The following is a 17,418-nucleotide window of genomic DNA, read 5'->3' as shown; positions in this document are numbered from 1 at the left end:
GACACAGGCCTCTCCGCCAAAGGACGAAGCCTGCATGTCATCTGTAGTAGATTGCAAAAAAGTTTGGATATTTTTTCATGTTGTCACGATGAGAGGAGTTCCAATAAATTGGTCAGATTAAGTTAAGTATCTAGGGCCTATGCTAGATAAAAAATTAACTTTCAAAAATCACATTGAGGGCATTTAAGCCAAATGTAACATATATAAAAAATGTCTTTGTGGATTGATGATGAAATAGGATAAAATATGGCGATGGCGCAAATTCCCCAATTGGCGGGAAACATGCCTCTGGAGCCGATCTTCTGATACCTGATGGAAATTTTGATAACGAAATCGTTTTCAGCGTAATTTTCCTTGCTCATATCATTGTCGGAACCCATAGACGGCATGCTTTTTTTGATAGGGGAAAACACAATTTGCGCTGTCGTGTCATACAGTACTCAATTAATAAACAACATGCCTCCAACTACGAACCAGCAGCATAGAAAAAAATACAATATCCTAATGAGTCAACCACGTCTAACAGCATATAGCGAGGAAAACTATTTCGGCAATAAATCAATTTTGCTGATCCAATTTAGCACTTCCACTCGGCCATATTCAACCCAGATTATGTATGCTGGGTGACGAGGTCCAATAAAACTATGCTTTTAATGCAATTTAGAACCATTCCCATGTGAATAAAACGTCAAACACGACAACCCGTCGAAAAGAACAAAACAAAGCGATAATATATGATGTAAGGAATTCGATTAATACGGAACAGTTAAAACATTGCAAAATTTTCTTATCGAATGTTATCACATTGATACCGTAACTTTTAGCTAGTCTTGAAAGGAATGATAAAAAATCATTGGAAATACTTTAAACTTGTCGGTATTGCTTGGGATTTTTAATTATTCTTTTGGTTAAAAAACAGTTTTTGGAATTTTGTCACCAATTTCACCAATTATTAATCAAAAATTGGAAAAGGGATGGGAGGGATGTGCTTCAAAATAAAACATTTAGTAAATGCTTGTATTGTTCTTACTACTAAGTGTTTATACGATAAAACTGTATATATTTTCAACACAAAAAAAAATCAATGTATAAACGACTGCTCAAAAGTACATTTCAAAAACTTGCTGGATATCTTGACTAAGATATTTTTCAAAAAAAAAGCAATTAATCAATTCAACGTATTCAATAAAAAGAATAAGTAAGTTTTTAAAGAATAAAAATACACTAGTTGTCAAAATTTGATTAAATTCATGTCACTAGTTTTCTAAAAGAATGAGTGTATTTTATAAGAATAAACAATACATTATTTTTCAACAGTAAATACAATTCACATTTACACAATTGTTACAGCGATTTTTGAGAAGTAGCTAATTGAGGTAAAAAGACCTTGTTTTAAATAAAAATAAATTAAGTTATCACAAAACTCTTACGTTCCAAATAAACAAAATTGTTCGGATTTCTATTATTCTGATACACATTGCTTTGGTCGATAAAAAATTTTATTGACTCACGAGTAGTAGAAAAAAAAGAAAATTAAACACTTTTTTTTAAGACACCGATACGTTAATGCTTCCAATGGACGGTTATGTTCTTTGGAGGACAACGGACTAGCATGCAATGCCCAGTGGCACAGTCGAAACACGTTCCTGAAAAAAAAGTTTTCCGAACTGAGGCGGGAATCGAACCCACACTTCTTGGATTGATACGGCTAAATGTTTGGTAACACTAAACACGGGCACGAAGCCGTTGGGCTTATTCTAAGAGTGGTGTGAGGTAGCTCTGCTGTAATTGCCAGCAAACGCAAGCTGCTGGCAAGCGTGGCGCTATCCATACTAAGGTATGGAGGACCAATCTGGTCAAAAGCGCTTAGAACGAGAAGAAACCTAAAGCGGTTGGAAAGCACGTACAGGATAATGTGCTTAAGAGTAGCAAGTGCATACCGGACGGTATCTAAAGAGGCCGTGTGCATCATAGCCGGGATGACGCCCATCGGGCTCATCATCAAGGAAGATGTTCAATGCTTCAACCAAAGGGGTACCAGAGGAGTCCGCGACACGTGTAAAGAGGAAACGCTCAGAAGCTGGCAGCAGGAATGGGATAACTCCACTAAGGGTAGATGGACCCATCGGCTAATACCAAATGTGTCAGATTGGTATGGTAGAAGCCATGGGGAAGTGAACTTCCACCTGACGCAGTTTCTGTCAGGACATGGTTGCTATAGACAGTACCTGCATAGGTTCGGGCACTCAGAATCTCCTGCGTGCCCCAATTGTGCTGGTGTAGAGGAAACAGCGGAGCATGTCGTGTTCGATTGCCCCCGTTTCATTGTTGTGAGAGGTCGCATGCTCACTACATGCGGAGGGGACACGTCCCCCGACAATATTATAGAGAGAATGTGTGCGGATGCCGAGTGCTGGAATGCAGTAACTACGGCTGTCACTCACATTATGTTAGAATTGCAGCGTCTATGGCGCGCCGACCAAGAGTTGGCTGCAGAGGATTAGCCCTGCCGAGGCTGGTCCCTTGTAACATTGTTTAAGTCGGCTAGGAGAAGCAGTTTGCCTAGGCTACTTCTGCTACACGTGTTGTGCTATATGCACTGGTCCCTTCCCGAAGAAATACCGTAAGGTGGTTCCGGGGAGATGAGGGTCTGAGTCCAAGGGTCATGTCGATGCACTGTTCACCACTTGAGCAATTCTAAAGGAATTGCTCAAGCACAGTGCATAGGCTGGTTTTAGCGGGTCGTCGTTGGTGCGTCATCCCCGCTTTCCCTGAGTTATCTTCTCAGGGGATCTGTTTGCAGATTTCCCCCTTGTAAAAAACAAAAAAAAAGAGTGGTGTGAGGTGACTATTGTCGGTCTCGTATAGCAAGGTGACAATTCTCGACTCAAGTGAAGTGACTCGCCGTGTAAACCAAACGGAGTGTCACTTCAATTAAGTCGAGAATTGTGACCTCGCTCTACGAGACTGACAATTCTCACCTCACACCCTCGTAGAATAAACCCAATTGATATTCTCTTCGTCTGCTGTTGTGTGACTCCAGAGGCTATTTGTCTTCATAACATCTGATGCAATCAACACGTTTCACGCTTCAGTTTCAATTTGCTACTTGAAGTACTGCACTACTTTTGACGGTTTGTCTCTTCGAAGTTTTGTTCCTTTCGACGATTTGGGATTCAACGTTTTGGCATTCGACCTTTTGGGTATCAACGTTTTGTCTTGCAAAATTTTGTCTCTCAGCCTTTTGGATTGCATTCTGGTCCCATAACAACTGTGAAAAATTTGAGCTCGATCGGTGAAACTATATTTTAGCGCCAGTCGTTCAAAGTTTGTATGGGAAAACTTACTTTTGTAAATAAAAATCGGCAGGGGTCACCCATTGACCTCTATAAAAATTCTAAATACTGATAGGTATTTTTACAATGAAGAATATTGTCGAAGACCGCGAAACAATCAGACGCTTGTGAAAAAAGTTATTCAATTAAAAAAACCTATTGACAAGGCGATTGATTAACACGTAAATGAATTACAATAATAACAAAATTGGGCTAAATTTCACAATAGTCTATGCTTAAAAACTTTTTCGACTCTATGACACTACCCCGAATGCCACTACCCCGAATGCCACCATCCTGAACGCCATTATCCCGCATGCATTTTTCAAATATAAGAAAATAAAAAAGCAGATAGTTTTTCAGAAAATAATTTTTACATACTAAGTTTTGTTTGGATTTGTCATCTAATTTTGGTGAGATTCACACAGCCATATTGCAATGCTCTGAAAAACCACCTAGTTTGAAAAGAAGGGTAAATTTATTATGAATAGGCATAGCACTAATGACAAGAATCAGTATGTTATCATTGCTGTTTTACATTATTAAAACACATTTGTTTTAATAATTATTATTATTTTACTGACGATCCACTTACCCCACCATGGTGGAGCGAATTGCCCATTTGGAGCAAATTTTCAATTATCGTGTACTCAATGTAAAATAATAAGAAAAATATAATTGCCATACGTAATCAGATAATTACCAAATAATTGTTCCGGTAGAATGTGATAAGCTGTCCATAAAAAAACAGCAGGCCACAATTGTTCATAAGACGACTGGGCTGGATCCGAACCCACACTCTGTAGCCCAATGCCTATACATGACTGATGCCGCTAGCCACATGGCTACAAAGCCCAAACAGAGTTATAAGACGCTGGAAAGTATTGCTTTATATAGATTAATTTGAAAAGAGATAACAGTATAGTGCTAAACATAGTATAGAGTATTGCACAGCTGTGGATGACATACAGATAACCCAGAAACTAACTGAATATGGGTGACATATATAATTTCGTCAACCCATTACAATAATAAAAAACAATCAAAGTTCATTTTTTTGTTTTATTTTTCAACACTCGACTAAATTTATGAAATTGAAAAAATGTGGAATTTTACACGGATGCCATTACACATTTTGCGCAATACTATTCAATGAAAAAATAATACAAAATGCTTCGGTTCTCTCTTCTATTTGGAATTGCAAATTTCCTCATGCATGCCTATGGGAGAAACAACGGCAATCTATTTGATTTTTTCAGATACAGTAATACACATGTTCAATGTACTTAGTATTTTATTCTTTCTTTGAAGATTTTTGTTGTTACATGTTACAGCACTATAGATCGATATATGAATTATTCTCACCATTTTCATTATTTTGTGAATATTTCTGTAAAGAAACCAACTGGTCTGAAAGTAAGCAAGTGTTTACGAAATGTATCGTACAATTCTTCACCATCAATATGCTGCAACTTAGAAGCCAATGTTTAGCCTAACGAAGGAAAATCATGCTCGTCGTCAACTTTTGGAGCAGTGTTCTTATTGAAACGTGTACTTTGTTTAGCTTTGAAGTTACCATCATTCGTTGGTGGTGGACGAGTGCGCCGGTCTCGTTTATCTGGTTCATTTTCACGTGTCTCATTCGTATCTTTTTTCTCTCCCTCACGTCTTCCTGGATTTCTCGGTGTACCTTTTCCACCTCGTCCTCTCGGTCGGCCCATCAATCCACCACGCCGACCATCGTTGAAATGGAATTCAATATCAAGGACCTGTTTCTGTTTTCCAGTTTTCTGAGTCTCATTTTCTTCTGCTTCAGCTGTTTCTGCTTTTTTCTTATCTAATGCTACCATTTTATCCCATTGAGCTGCATTTTCACCTTCTCCAGCTTTCCTTATATTGTATTGGGGTTTTGACCTTGCAGCAGCAATCTGAGCTTTCCATTCATCTAATGTCATTTCCTTAAGCTCTTCCTCAACAGGCTTAGCATCACTTTGCTCAGTTTGTTCTTCCTTAGTCTGATCTGAAGCTTGTCCCTTTTCTTCTTCCGCTTCGTGTGGCATATACTCTTCTTGGAAATTGTTGAACTCCTTTGCGTCTAATTTAGCACTACCCCAATTATGTGAGCCAGTTCCGTCACGTTTTTCGACCGCTTTTACGCCAGTTTTATTAGAACCAGATTGACGATCAAATTCTCGTTTGCCGCGAACATCAAAACGTTTGTTTCCACTCTGTGATTTGCGGGGTCCATTTTCATCGTTGCCAGCTTCGCGATTCTTTCGATTATTTTTGTCTTCGCGGTTTTCAGTACCTGCATAGTTGCTCTTATTAATCTGGCGTCTTTCGGCATTTTTTCCTGGGTAGCCATTTTTGTTTCCATCTTCACGTGTTGTGCGAATGTTATCTTTTTGGGTTTCTTTAATACCATGCTTTTCCCCACGCTGATTATGTAAATTAGAAGTATTGATTGCGGCAGAACTCTTTAAATCTTCATATTTGTCAGGATGTCGATTTTCATTATTAATAGTTTTGTTTTGCGTGGTTTTGTTCTCCTTTTCCGCGTTTTTTACCTTTTTTGCAGCCGATTTAGCGACGGTATTTTCAGTGGTCGTTGACGGGGTGGCCTGATTTTTCTTTTGATTTTTTTGCTTCTTTTGAGTTATAGTTTCAAAAGGATCGTCACCTTCATCGTCGATTGAAAAAAGGTCGTACCGATTGGCCACATTTATCCCATACGATGTGTTCTCCATTTTTAATACTTGTTAGACACTTGATTTGTGTCACCAAATGAATCACACCTCTCTGAAAATAAAATAATGACAAATATAGACGCTTGTACTCCTTTTTTCAATAAATCATCTAATACCTTGAATTTAATTGAATTAACATTCGTAGAACTAACAAACGATGAACATAGTCGAACACACTTTCAGCAACAAATTTGCAAATCTAAAATGAAGAGTTTTCCTTGCTGTAATGACAGCGATGAACTTTATATGACATTCGCTACCCTCATGGAAACAGTCCCTTGGATATGCTATGGGTGTGGTCGCTAAAAGTATCAGGTAGCATGCGCATTGATGCTTGATGCTGTGCTGCCATCTAGTGTTAAAATGAGATTGACATATGTTTAAGGTATCTCTACATCTGTGCAATGCGATCGATTTTTTATTATAAATGTTATTGATTTAAATTAGTTTGAGTCAAGTGCTATGATATAAATAAAATAACTTTCATTGGTTCCTGCAGCAAATGCGTGAATGAATCTAACCCTTCTGGGGATTCGAAAATTGTTATTTAACACAAACATACTCTTCGTTGACCTTTTTCTGTTATGAATTCCAATTCAATCCATGTTTTAAATTCTCTTTAGAAAGCCATAGCTTCGTTAAGGTACATCGAGGAAAGTGTACCCGCGGGGTAAGAGAATCATTTAACTATTATAAGTATACAAACTTAAATATTTAGATTATTTTCGCACCATTGTTTCGTTTCAATTTATGTTCCAACGGTCGCAGTGATACTACAGCATAATCGATATTGTGTGTGTACTAACACAATCAAGCTATTATAAAAATAAATCTGTTTCCAAATCGTTTCAAATTGTATCAAACATCCGTTGTGGCTCTGCCTAAAAATGTATTGTATCACAATTTGTATACAAATTGAATAAATTAGAATAAAAATATTTCTATTAATAAATTCCAATATATCAATTATGGTACAATTCTGTGCAATTTCCCATGAGATGGTGCAAGTGTATCATATATTAGCAGACTGATTATGCGAATTTGAATTAATTTTTATATAAAAAAATGTGCTTCTTTTTATTGTTTTTTCATTCTATTCATATTTTTGATCAAGTAGAAACGTCTTTCTTGTATACAAATTGATATAATGAAATTTTTAAAACTTTTTTTGTTAGAATCCGTTTTTTTTTCCTTTAACTGAATTGAAAGGTAGCCAAATATACAAAATCTCCTGTTGAATGAAACCTTCTGCACGTCTATTGACCATATTAATTATTCGAGACAGACGATACAAATATGTCAATAAACAAATCGGAAAGATTTTAGTTTGTCAAACTTGTGTTTTGTTCGACTTCGAGTTTTTGTTAAAAAATCTGTAGGAATAATTCTGAAATACTTTAGTTTAACTTATGCGTAAAATAGATGATTATTTATTTAAAAAAATCACAGGAAAACGCAAATGTTAAATTTAATGAAAAAAATAAATGGCATACATCGCTCAAGACTGTATAATGTATTTTGTTTTCTAAAAATTCAAGGTGTGTAAAAAAAAAAGAATGTGATTTTTTTGTGGTTTTTTTCTGATATGGTAGCATTGATCACCCATTTAAACAATGATCGAGAATTCCGATACTTGCAAAAATCATGGCCCCTGAACTCCGTTCCTGAACGCGAAATACTTGTAGAGGTAGAAAATTTCCTAAGGAAATTCGGCATGCATCATAGTGAATGAATTGGAAATACTAAAAATTTAGACAACAGAAACGCATTTCCTTTTCTTATACTATTTACATGACTCGTGTGAAACATGAATCTTAGGTTCATCAATTTCATTAATTTTATAATAAGTACCATTTATGCATTGAAAATATTTCGTTAATAAATGTTTATTTGAAAAGTCCTGATCAATTTTACCCCGTTTCACCGTACCTCATATTATAGAAAAAAAATGGGGCCCAGATAGCCGTGGCGGTAAACGCGCAGCTATTCAGCATGACCAAGCTGAGGGTCGTGGGTTCGAATTCCACCGGTCGAGGATCTTTTCGGGTTGGAAATTTTCTCGACTTCCCAGGGCATAGAGTATCTTCGTACCTGCCAAACGATATACACATGCAAAAATGGACATTGGCATAGTTAAGCTCTCAGTTAATAACTGTGGAAGTGCTCATAAGAACACTAAGCTGAGGAGCAGGCTCTGTCCCAGTGGGGACTTAATGCCAGAAAGAAGATTATAGAAAAAAGTTCAATTTACATTATACACATGAGCTCAACAGCATGATGAAGTTATTTTTTAATTTTTCTGTATCCACTTACCCCGTCGGTCGTACCACACTTATGAATCTAGTTTGGACCTTTTGGGCTAAAACAAGCAGAAAACTTTTTCAATTGTCATATACATTCCCATTCAAGAGTTTGGAGTCACCCACCAAAAAACATACATATGGTTTTGTCCATATCTCTAAAATCATACGTCTCAATAAGAGTCTCTATAACAGTATAACCCATTTGAAAACACAATTATGGTAGATGTACCAATAGTGGAGGTACTAAGCACGATTGAAATTCATTCAAACGCCCAAATTCAAGATGCGCAATTAATGTACATGCTAATATTGTACCGGGAAGTAACGACCATTGACTTAATGAGAACAATGATTCCATCGCAGTAATCCACGGTATGTCAGTGAAAATCAATACCTCCACTATTGGTTCACAGTTCCTTTAGTTGCGGTATATTTTTAATTCGTGTTCCTATAGTTGCGGTATCCGTGGTTTTCTTATGGGATCCTCCGCTATGGACCAATGCACGAGTTCACCCCTTGACTTTTGAGCGGTGCCGTGTTATTTATGTGACCATGGAACTAGTCAATTCGGCACCGCTCAAACGTCAAATAAGTGAATCAAAGTCAGCGGAGCCAGTGAAACTCACGCTTATTGCTGTTGTTGGCAAAATGTCTTGAAAATAGCAAAATACCCGTTGCTAAGGGCAACCCAAAACTACTGTAGAACAATGTTCTATTTCCCGCTCATTTCCCGCATTTACAGCCTTCAATGACGCTACTGATTTAGAAAATTCATGTACCCAACATAGACTACTTGATGAGATTCACAATTTTGAACTACTGTATTAGAAGAGCCGCGTGATTTTTGCAAAAATTCAAGCCTACTACTACAGTCAAACCTCCATGAGTCGATATCTGAAGGGACCATCGACTCATGGAAATATCGAGTCGTGGAAACGAATAACTTGGAAATCCGTTTGAAGGGAGCATCATAGTAATCATAAAATTTTGGTTTTAGTATGGTTCCATGAGTCGATATCGAGTCATGGAACATCGACTCATGGAAGTTTCATTGTATTACCATTCCCAATTCTGTTTACAATATATATTTACAAAAAAGAACATTATCAAAGAAAAAAGAAACAAAATTGGGGAAAAACAAATAACTTTTTTTATTGCAATGTTAGAGATAACTTTCCGTTCTACAATTGAACAGAAAGCTACCGCAGTTATTACTGATTTTTCACAAAGCATCATCGATCGGCTACGACAATACCTTGGAAACCATGCTAATGACTGTTGTTTTCTGCTGTTTCTCAAAGCCTTTGGCTCTACCAGCATACCATAATTAGATGGTTTCGTTCAATGATACAATGATTCTGAAGGCTAAGTAGCCCGTCACTCGTTTTGACAGCCATGTTGATTATGCAGCTTGCAGTTTCGAGGTGATAAAATTCAGTCATCATAAGTACTGCCCATAAAAGCATAACTGTCCCATATGGAATTAGTAGGCATTGAGAAAATAGCGCTCAAAGTTTGAAGTTTTTCTTTTCATACAAATGTTCATAATTTTTTTTTTTTTTCTTGCGATCGAAGCGTGCGGTGCTTAACGATGGACGTGAAAAAATGCGTGCGTCAAATTCAAGAATTTGCATTTATTTTATTTTAACAAAATTGAATATTTAAATATACGTATCAAGGAGTAGTGCAAATTGCGAAGATTTTTCGGTGAAACGATAGAAGAGGAGCAATGTAAAATACGTATAGACATTTGGAATCCAGTGAAGGCTACTCAAAATCTCTGGGTGGCTATGAAACCTTCGATAATCTGGAATATTCGTTGTTGCTGAAAAAACAGAAAAAAAGTTTAACTCAACCAGTACTGAAACACAATGGATGGACTATCGTTTCAAGCACAGTGTTGTTGCTGTTTCCATAATCGATGAAGTTCCGTCAACGTGAAAGCCCAAGTTCGGAAGGAGGAAGTGGCCTTGGTTTTGCGGATAGACCAACAGTAAGTCTTGGCTCCCGGTTGCATATGTAGCAGATGGAACAATGCGTCAATAGGCTCTCAAAAATGAAAAATACAGTCTTTGTGGACTACCGAAAAACTCCCGATGATTGCCTCAAGCGTAATTGCGATCGTTGGCGGTAATAGCGGATCCACGATCCTGGAGTACAAAAACAGCAAACGTTGGTGCACTACTGAATTCTGGTGAGATCGTTTTTAATACTTTATATTTTTATTTTTGGACAAATTGCACACATGGTCTAATTTTTGATGAGTTAAACCATCTTGATATTCCCAATTTATTTTTATATATTTTTAATTTTATGGGAAACAGTTTCGGTTTTGTATAGCGGGAAGGGACAAAATCAGAGTTCATCTCGTTTCAGAGAGCGAGCAAAGGCGCTTGATCCAAGGCTCTAGAGCCAGGACATGAGGAAGAAATGCCTATGTCCCATCTCAGGAGAACAACAATGGAGTGTGCATTAACTTTCTTAGCAACGCCACTCCCAACGATTTTACCAATAACCCTGAATCGAAACGGTTGGTACGGTTGTCCCCGTTTCTTCTTTCATTGAATTGAAGATTTTGTGTCTATCAGTTTATTCATACGTGAATAACCTAATCGTAACGATTTCTTTAATTTTCTTCAACCCCAAAGTCTGCACAGTGGGCCTGGCCATTTTAATATTTGTATCATATCGCTGATATTCTGCAAATATTAATATTGACAAGAAAATACCTGAATGAATTCAGGTATTTCCAGGATGCTTCTCAATATTGACTGTGCAAGCGCTTAGATTAGATTAGATACAAATGTTTATAATTTTCTAGTGCATTTGTGCATGCCATATTAATTTCGCACCAAAGCATAGATAACTCATTTTGCTTCTATTGATCAGCAAAAAATATAAACTTGAACAAAAATTCACGTTTTTCACTTGCTATTAGGGTTGATAGTTCAAATGGAGACTGTTATGCCTTTATTTTTCAATATGGGACTGCACCAAGTTCATATTTTTCCACAACATTTTCAAACAAAGTGTGTAAATTTTGATATGCGTCGTAAAGTATATGTTAAAACATGAATGTTGCGATGAAAAAAACGTGTTGCTTCGAAAATCCATATGGGACAGTTATGCTTTTACGGGTAGAGTAATACTGATTCAGAAAAGTATCACTACTTGCGATTACAAATTACATGCAGATGTGCGATTACATACAGATGTGATTTTGTTCAACTCGCAATCGTTCAAATCAGCCACAATCATCGTTGCCCAGTACAAATTTCAATGACGGCCAAATTCGCCTGAAGCCTGCGGTAGAACTTTGACAGCTGCGGTAGAACTTGACGGCTACCACAAAACGGACCATTTTCAAAAGAACCGCAATAATAACTTGATAACATTTTTCACAAGCATCGGATTTGCGGTTTCGGCAATATTCTGCATTGTAAAATTGGCTATTGAAATCTGCGTTTAGATTTTGTTCATAGGGTGTCCCAGAAAGTAAGGACACGACTTTGATAACGAGAATCACAGTAATTATTTCAAACAAATAAATATTTTTATATTTTTGTATTTTTCCTTGGGGCACCTGTGAATATTTTATTTGATAAAATAACCTTTAACATTGATTTTAGAAAATCAATTCTTATCTAGCCAGCTCAGACACCACTTTTGTGTTTTGTTGGGACTATTAACCCCTCTACCGGCAGCTTCATTTTTACCGCTAATACAATATTCAAATCGCGATAATGTTTTTCTTCTCGATATTTTTGCACCATTTTTTCACAAGCTCTCGAAAAACTCTTCTAGTTTTAGAATATGTGTCGATGTTGAAATTTGGTATTAGCTTGGGACACGGTTATATGAAAAACTTAGATTCTCGCTCCAGTCCACTTTTTGGATTGCATTTAGGTCCCATAACAACTGTGCAAAATTTCAGCTCGATCGGAGAAACTATATTTTAGCGCCAGCCGTTCAAAGTTTGTATGGGATTTACTATGGGAAAACTTACTTTTGCAAAGAAAAATCGCCAGAGGTCGCCCATTGACCTCTATAAAAATTCTGAATACAGATCTCGATAGGTATTTTTACGATGAACAACATTGCCGAAGATTAGTATTTCAACTAAACTTCATCATCGTCACCTATACTGAAATATTCTTACACAAATTGAAGACAAATAAGTTCAAGTACACCATATTTATTGGGAGAATTTGTAAAGAAATACTGGAATAAACTTGTAATGAACAACTTAAAAGAAAATAAAATGCATAAAAATCCTGAAAATAATGGTAAACGAGGATTCTTTAGTCCTGGGAAAACAGTTGATTTTATGTCTTGTTAATAAATGGAAAACAATATTTTCCTAGCCAATAAAGCATTGATTTTTACTTAAATTATCAAACTTATAATTTGTTAATTTATAAATAAAATAGTTTGGTCACAAATACTGTTATATTGTATCACATAACTATATAAAGCTTCTGTTTGGTTGACAGGAAAATTATAAATTTCTTAGAAATGTTTGAATTTTGTAATATTGATATTTCGAAGCTGAATCATCATTTTAAACTTAAGTTTAAAAATTCAGACAAAGAAGTTTGATTAAAAACCATTTGTCATTTTTTTCTACTCTTTTTAACGAAATTATTCAAAATGCTACGTCCACAAATTGGGACCCCTCCCTCCCCTCGTCACACATCGTCACAAATTCGAGAATACCCCCTCCCCCCTAAAATGCTACGTCATTTATGGACAACCCCTTTGCATATTTTTGTGTGCGCATGAATTTGATTTTCGAAATCGTGAGAACCCAAGAAGAAAGTTAAAAAATGAGCCATCGGACTCATCCAATAAATCCCCATCCAGTTATCTCAGATTCAAATATTTGTGATTTTAATAAATTATATGAAGACATAGATCATATTGTTTTTGAATGTTGTGTCGGTTCGAGATATTTTGGGAAATTATTCATTCCCTTCCATGAACATTTTATACAAATATTTTAATGAAATTTCTTATCGTGTATAATACTGCTCGTTTGTTTGTTTTTTTTTTGTATGATTTTATTTTCAGAGACAACAAGCTTGGCACTCATCCCATCTAATCGATTGGCTTCCTGGAAACGTGCTTTTGAACATTCATAATGACTGAACTTGGAAGATTTCGGCTCCGTTATGGATCGATTCCGGGAGAGATTTTATTTAATAAATATTATATTATAAAGATATATGGAAAGATAAAGATGTTTTGTGCCTTTTTGAGAAAGATTTCATTAAAAAAAATTCAAAAGGGTTTTCCCCTTTTTCAAAAATTCATAAGTTAAAAGAAATAAAAAAAAATGTTTAATCACTAACGCTCTGGTTCGCACACTGTTGGGCAATCATATATTGCGTCTATGATTCATCGACATTTTATTCTTGGTATTGCTAGTTGCTGATCCTAGCTCGAAATTTTCCAAGTAAATTCTAACATTTTTTAATACTAAAAACTAGACGTATTTTGTGATTGACCTGAGCAAATGACGATGTTTTGTTAAAAAAACGACTGAGAAATATTATTTTGAAATTGAAAATTTTAATCAAATTTGACATCAGGCACGTAAGAGTTAATCATAATCACTAATAACATTAAGTTTAATCATTAATCATAATTATTAATCACTTAAAATTAAAGTTTAATCATTAATCATAATCATTAATCATACTTGGGTTCTACACATTTTGTAAGAGCTGTAACATCATAGATACAAACACCCACCCACCCCCTTCAGCGTTATGAAGTTTGTGAATGAGCCCTTAGCGTGTATGTAGTAATCACCGAAAAATATAAATATCTGTAAATATAACAATACAACGCTACAGAATATGAGACGGGGTTGGTGGTCTAATGGCTACAGCTTCTGCTCCATGAGCAGAAGGTCATGGGTTCAATCCCAGGCCCGTCCCTTTCCTCGTACTTTGTAGTTGTATATCTCTCATTTGCTTCTATCTTTCATTCTTAATCTATCACACTCAAATTATTCGTTCATAGCAAACGCTAGAACCAGAGACGGACGAAAAACCGTTTCCCTAACGCTTCCATTCTTCCACGCGCATGCCTTTCCTTACGCCTGATACATAGGCAGTCTGCTAACCACAAAAGCAAACCTCTCTACCATGCCTTTCCCCCATGAACTGGCGTAGATGCAGTGGACTTCACGGTCTACAGTAGCCAGTATAAGTGCAACATCATTTCCTCCCCCTTCCCCACATTGGTCTGCATTCTGACGTGGCAGGCACCATTGTTGCCTAAATATAGAAGATCACCAGCGCTTATACACTGAGGATGCCTGTTAGTCCCAAACAGTCATTCGGTTGGTTCCTTGTCTAAGTGCAGCTGACCTGGCGATACTGGAGTAGCATCCACGGGCGGCCAATCAAGCTCAAGCTCAATACAACGCTACAGAATATGATGAATATGAATACTGTTTATACATTAGTTCGCATTAGAAAGCACGAAAAATAAAACATAGTAACTAGCATCGGTTGAAGAAATATTATTCATCTAACGCATAAGTTAAACAAAAGTATTGTTCCTACAATAAAACAAATCGAAAGAAACTCGTAGTTAAACAATATTTATTACATGTAGTTTTGTTTGACAGACTCGAATCTTTTCGTTGTTTTTGTAATATACATTTGTAGCGAACAATTGATATGGTCAATTGTCTTGCGATAAGTTTCTTTCAACATGAGAATTTGTAAAATTTGATAGTTTATGAAAAAACAGGTCTGTTAGGTGGATTAATCAAAAATATCTATGGTGACTAAAATAAGCTTTAAATAAAGGGTAGCTGAAGTAAAACAACATTTTAGGATATAAAATTTAACCCAAGATCGGTCGAATGCGTGTACTGAACACATGCGCCTTGAAAGAAGCTCACTTTTCATGCACAGCTCGATCGAGGTTCTGCCGGCAATGGCTGAATGTGTGACCGCAGTTGAGTTAATTCAAATTCGCATAACCAATCATAATATATGATAATAAAATTTGATCCACTTACCCCATCCCATTAAAAAGTGCGGGGAATTGTACCATTTGTATACATTTTTTTCGCTCTTTTCGAATTTTTCAATTAGAATACAAATGTTTACCATGCGTTAATTAAAAAATTGCATTCTCTTTTAAGCAGTGATACAATGGATTTCCGATTGACAGAAAAGAGTTTTGAAATAAATAAATTTTCGAAGTTTACAAGTTTGATTGTGTTACGCCTCTATACTGCCCATAAACGCATAATTGTCCCATGTGCATAGGAAATCCAGCAAACATGGGACTGACATGCATTTATGGGCAGTATACCAATTTTACAATAGTGCGAACGTAAAAATATAACTTTAAAAGCAATGGTGCAAAAATAATCTGAATATTTAACATAATAATATAATGGGTAAATGATTCATTCAATGAATACCATGCAGTGAACCTTCAATATATTGACTACTGTTTTGCTGAACAAACTTGGGTCACAATATTTACCCATTTATAGTAATAACAGTTTTAAAATTGCTTGTGTTAAACAAACTTTTGTCCAACCTGTGGGGTAAGAGTTCGAATCAAGTGTGGGGCAAAGGTTCGCTGGCTGAAACACAAAAGATCGATACTTTTATGACAGGCATATTTTATTCCAGCCATAAACCTATGTTTTCAATAAAATACACAATAAATTTTCATCAGAAAAATTGCCCAAAAACGCTGTAATAAGCCCAAAAATATTTGTTTTTAGCAATTCAAAGTAAAACCGTGAAATTTTGGTTTTTTTTTCGCACGATCAGGCAAGTTACGCTAAATTTAAAGATAATATTATGTAGATTTTGGGCTATTTGCATTTTTTTTCCGCGAGGTTTTATATAGATCGAACTTTTCCCCCGCTGATTAGAACTTCTGTCCCACTATGGGCCAAAAATGCTTTTCAAGCATTTATGCCAAAACTAATACATCTCAAAAGGGCCAGAAACGCCTTTACGTAAACGATTACAAAATATTTTATTTTTATTGTGTTTATTTTTATAGAACTCTGATCTCTGGCTAAATGTTTGGAAGCATAGTCTAGCTTAGCATAGCTTGGAAGAGCCATTGCTTGCATCAAATATATATTGCTTCGCGTTAGAAAATGGGTTAACCAAGGTGCGAAGTTTGATTTTTGACCAACTTCGCCGCGTCGCAACTCGATTCTCAGCGAAATGACTCGCGACGCGGCGAAGTTGGTCAAAAATCGAACTTCGCACGTTGGTTCATCCATTTTTAGTCACGAAGCAATATATTAATAATAAAAATCCTCAAGGAAAACTACTTTCCTTGAGGTTTTTTTATTTTTAATATTTCTGACGCAAACAATGGATCAATCTATAAAGGCATGTACATAGCAATGCCTTGAGATAATTTCAAAGGAATACAATACCTAATGGAATTTTCAGTGCAGTTTGAAAACCCTCGCACGTTATGCCTGAATCAGACGATTATAGAAATCGAATTTACATCGGATTTTCTCTTGCTAGAGATCAGTATTTGGTCTATATTTTCATAATCAGAAGGTATTAAAATATTCTATCGGTGAAAATTTTTACATACATTTTGTATGGGCTGAGATGCGTTGAAAAAAGGGGTTCATGGGCTAAAAATTAAAAAAAAATCAAAATTTCACCAATGGAATATTTTAAAACCTTCCAAATATTAGAATACTAGTTGTCCCGGTAAACGTTGTATTGCCAAGCAGTAGGCTGTGAAGTAAACCATGCAAAAATCGCTTACAAAATGTCTACGTTTTGCTTCCCACTTTCCACTTTCTCCGGTGGATTTTCGCCAATTTTTTAACTCACAAACACATCGCATCTCTTGTCAAATCCAACAGAGAAAGAATGGTGTGGATCAGTTGACCCGTTGTCGAGCCATTTCGTGACATACAAAACTGTTTCATTTTTATTTAGGAAGGAATTTAGAAGATAGATAGACAACCCAAATACTGAACTCTAGCGAGAAAAAAACCCGATGACATTC

At 36.1% G+C, this 17,418-nt stretch overlaps 2 protein-coding genes across 3 annotated transcripts in view; both read right to left on the bottom strand.

The window, feature by feature from the left end:
• Positions 1-17,418, bottom strand: part of LOC5569983 (diuretic hormone class 2) — a 32,844-nt gene that overhangs the window by 11,879 nt on the left and 3,547 nt on the right. Inside the window, exon 1 of one of the 2 annotated variants that reach the window (XM_021844327.1) lies at positions 475-672. The exons of the other annotated variant lie outside the window; for it this stretch is intronic. Coding sequence (XP_021700019.1) covers positions 475-529 — 55 coding nt within the window. The 5' untranslated portion in view covers positions 530-672. Of the gene's footprint in view, positions 1-474; positions 673-17,418 lie in introns of those variants that run through there. 2 annotated transcript variants of the gene reach the window in all.
• LOC5569984 (plasminogen activator inhibitor 1 RNA-binding protein) lies at positions 4,610-6,359 on the bottom strand. The gene is made up of 2 exons (XM_001658819.2): positions 6,199-6,359; positions 4,610-6,134 (listed from the first exon to the last, which is right to left on the bottom strand). Exon 2 carries the CDS (start codon positions 6,080-6,082, stop codon positions 4,823-4,825), a length of 1,260 nt encoding a protein of 419 aa, XP_001658869.1. The 5' UTR covers positions 6,083-6,134; positions 6,199-6,359; the 3' UTR covers positions 4,610-4,822.

This window comes from Aedes aegypti, chromosome 2 (genome assembly GCF_002204515.2).
Source record: "Aedes aegypti strain LVP_AGWG chromosome 2, AaegL5.0 Primary Assembly, whole genome shotgun sequence".
In the NCBI taxonomy this organism is placed as follows: domain Eukaryota; kingdom Metazoa; phylum Arthropoda; class Insecta; order Diptera; family Culicidae; genus Aedes; species Aedes aegypti.
This window is presented reverse-complemented; position numbering and strand designations above follow the sequence as displayed.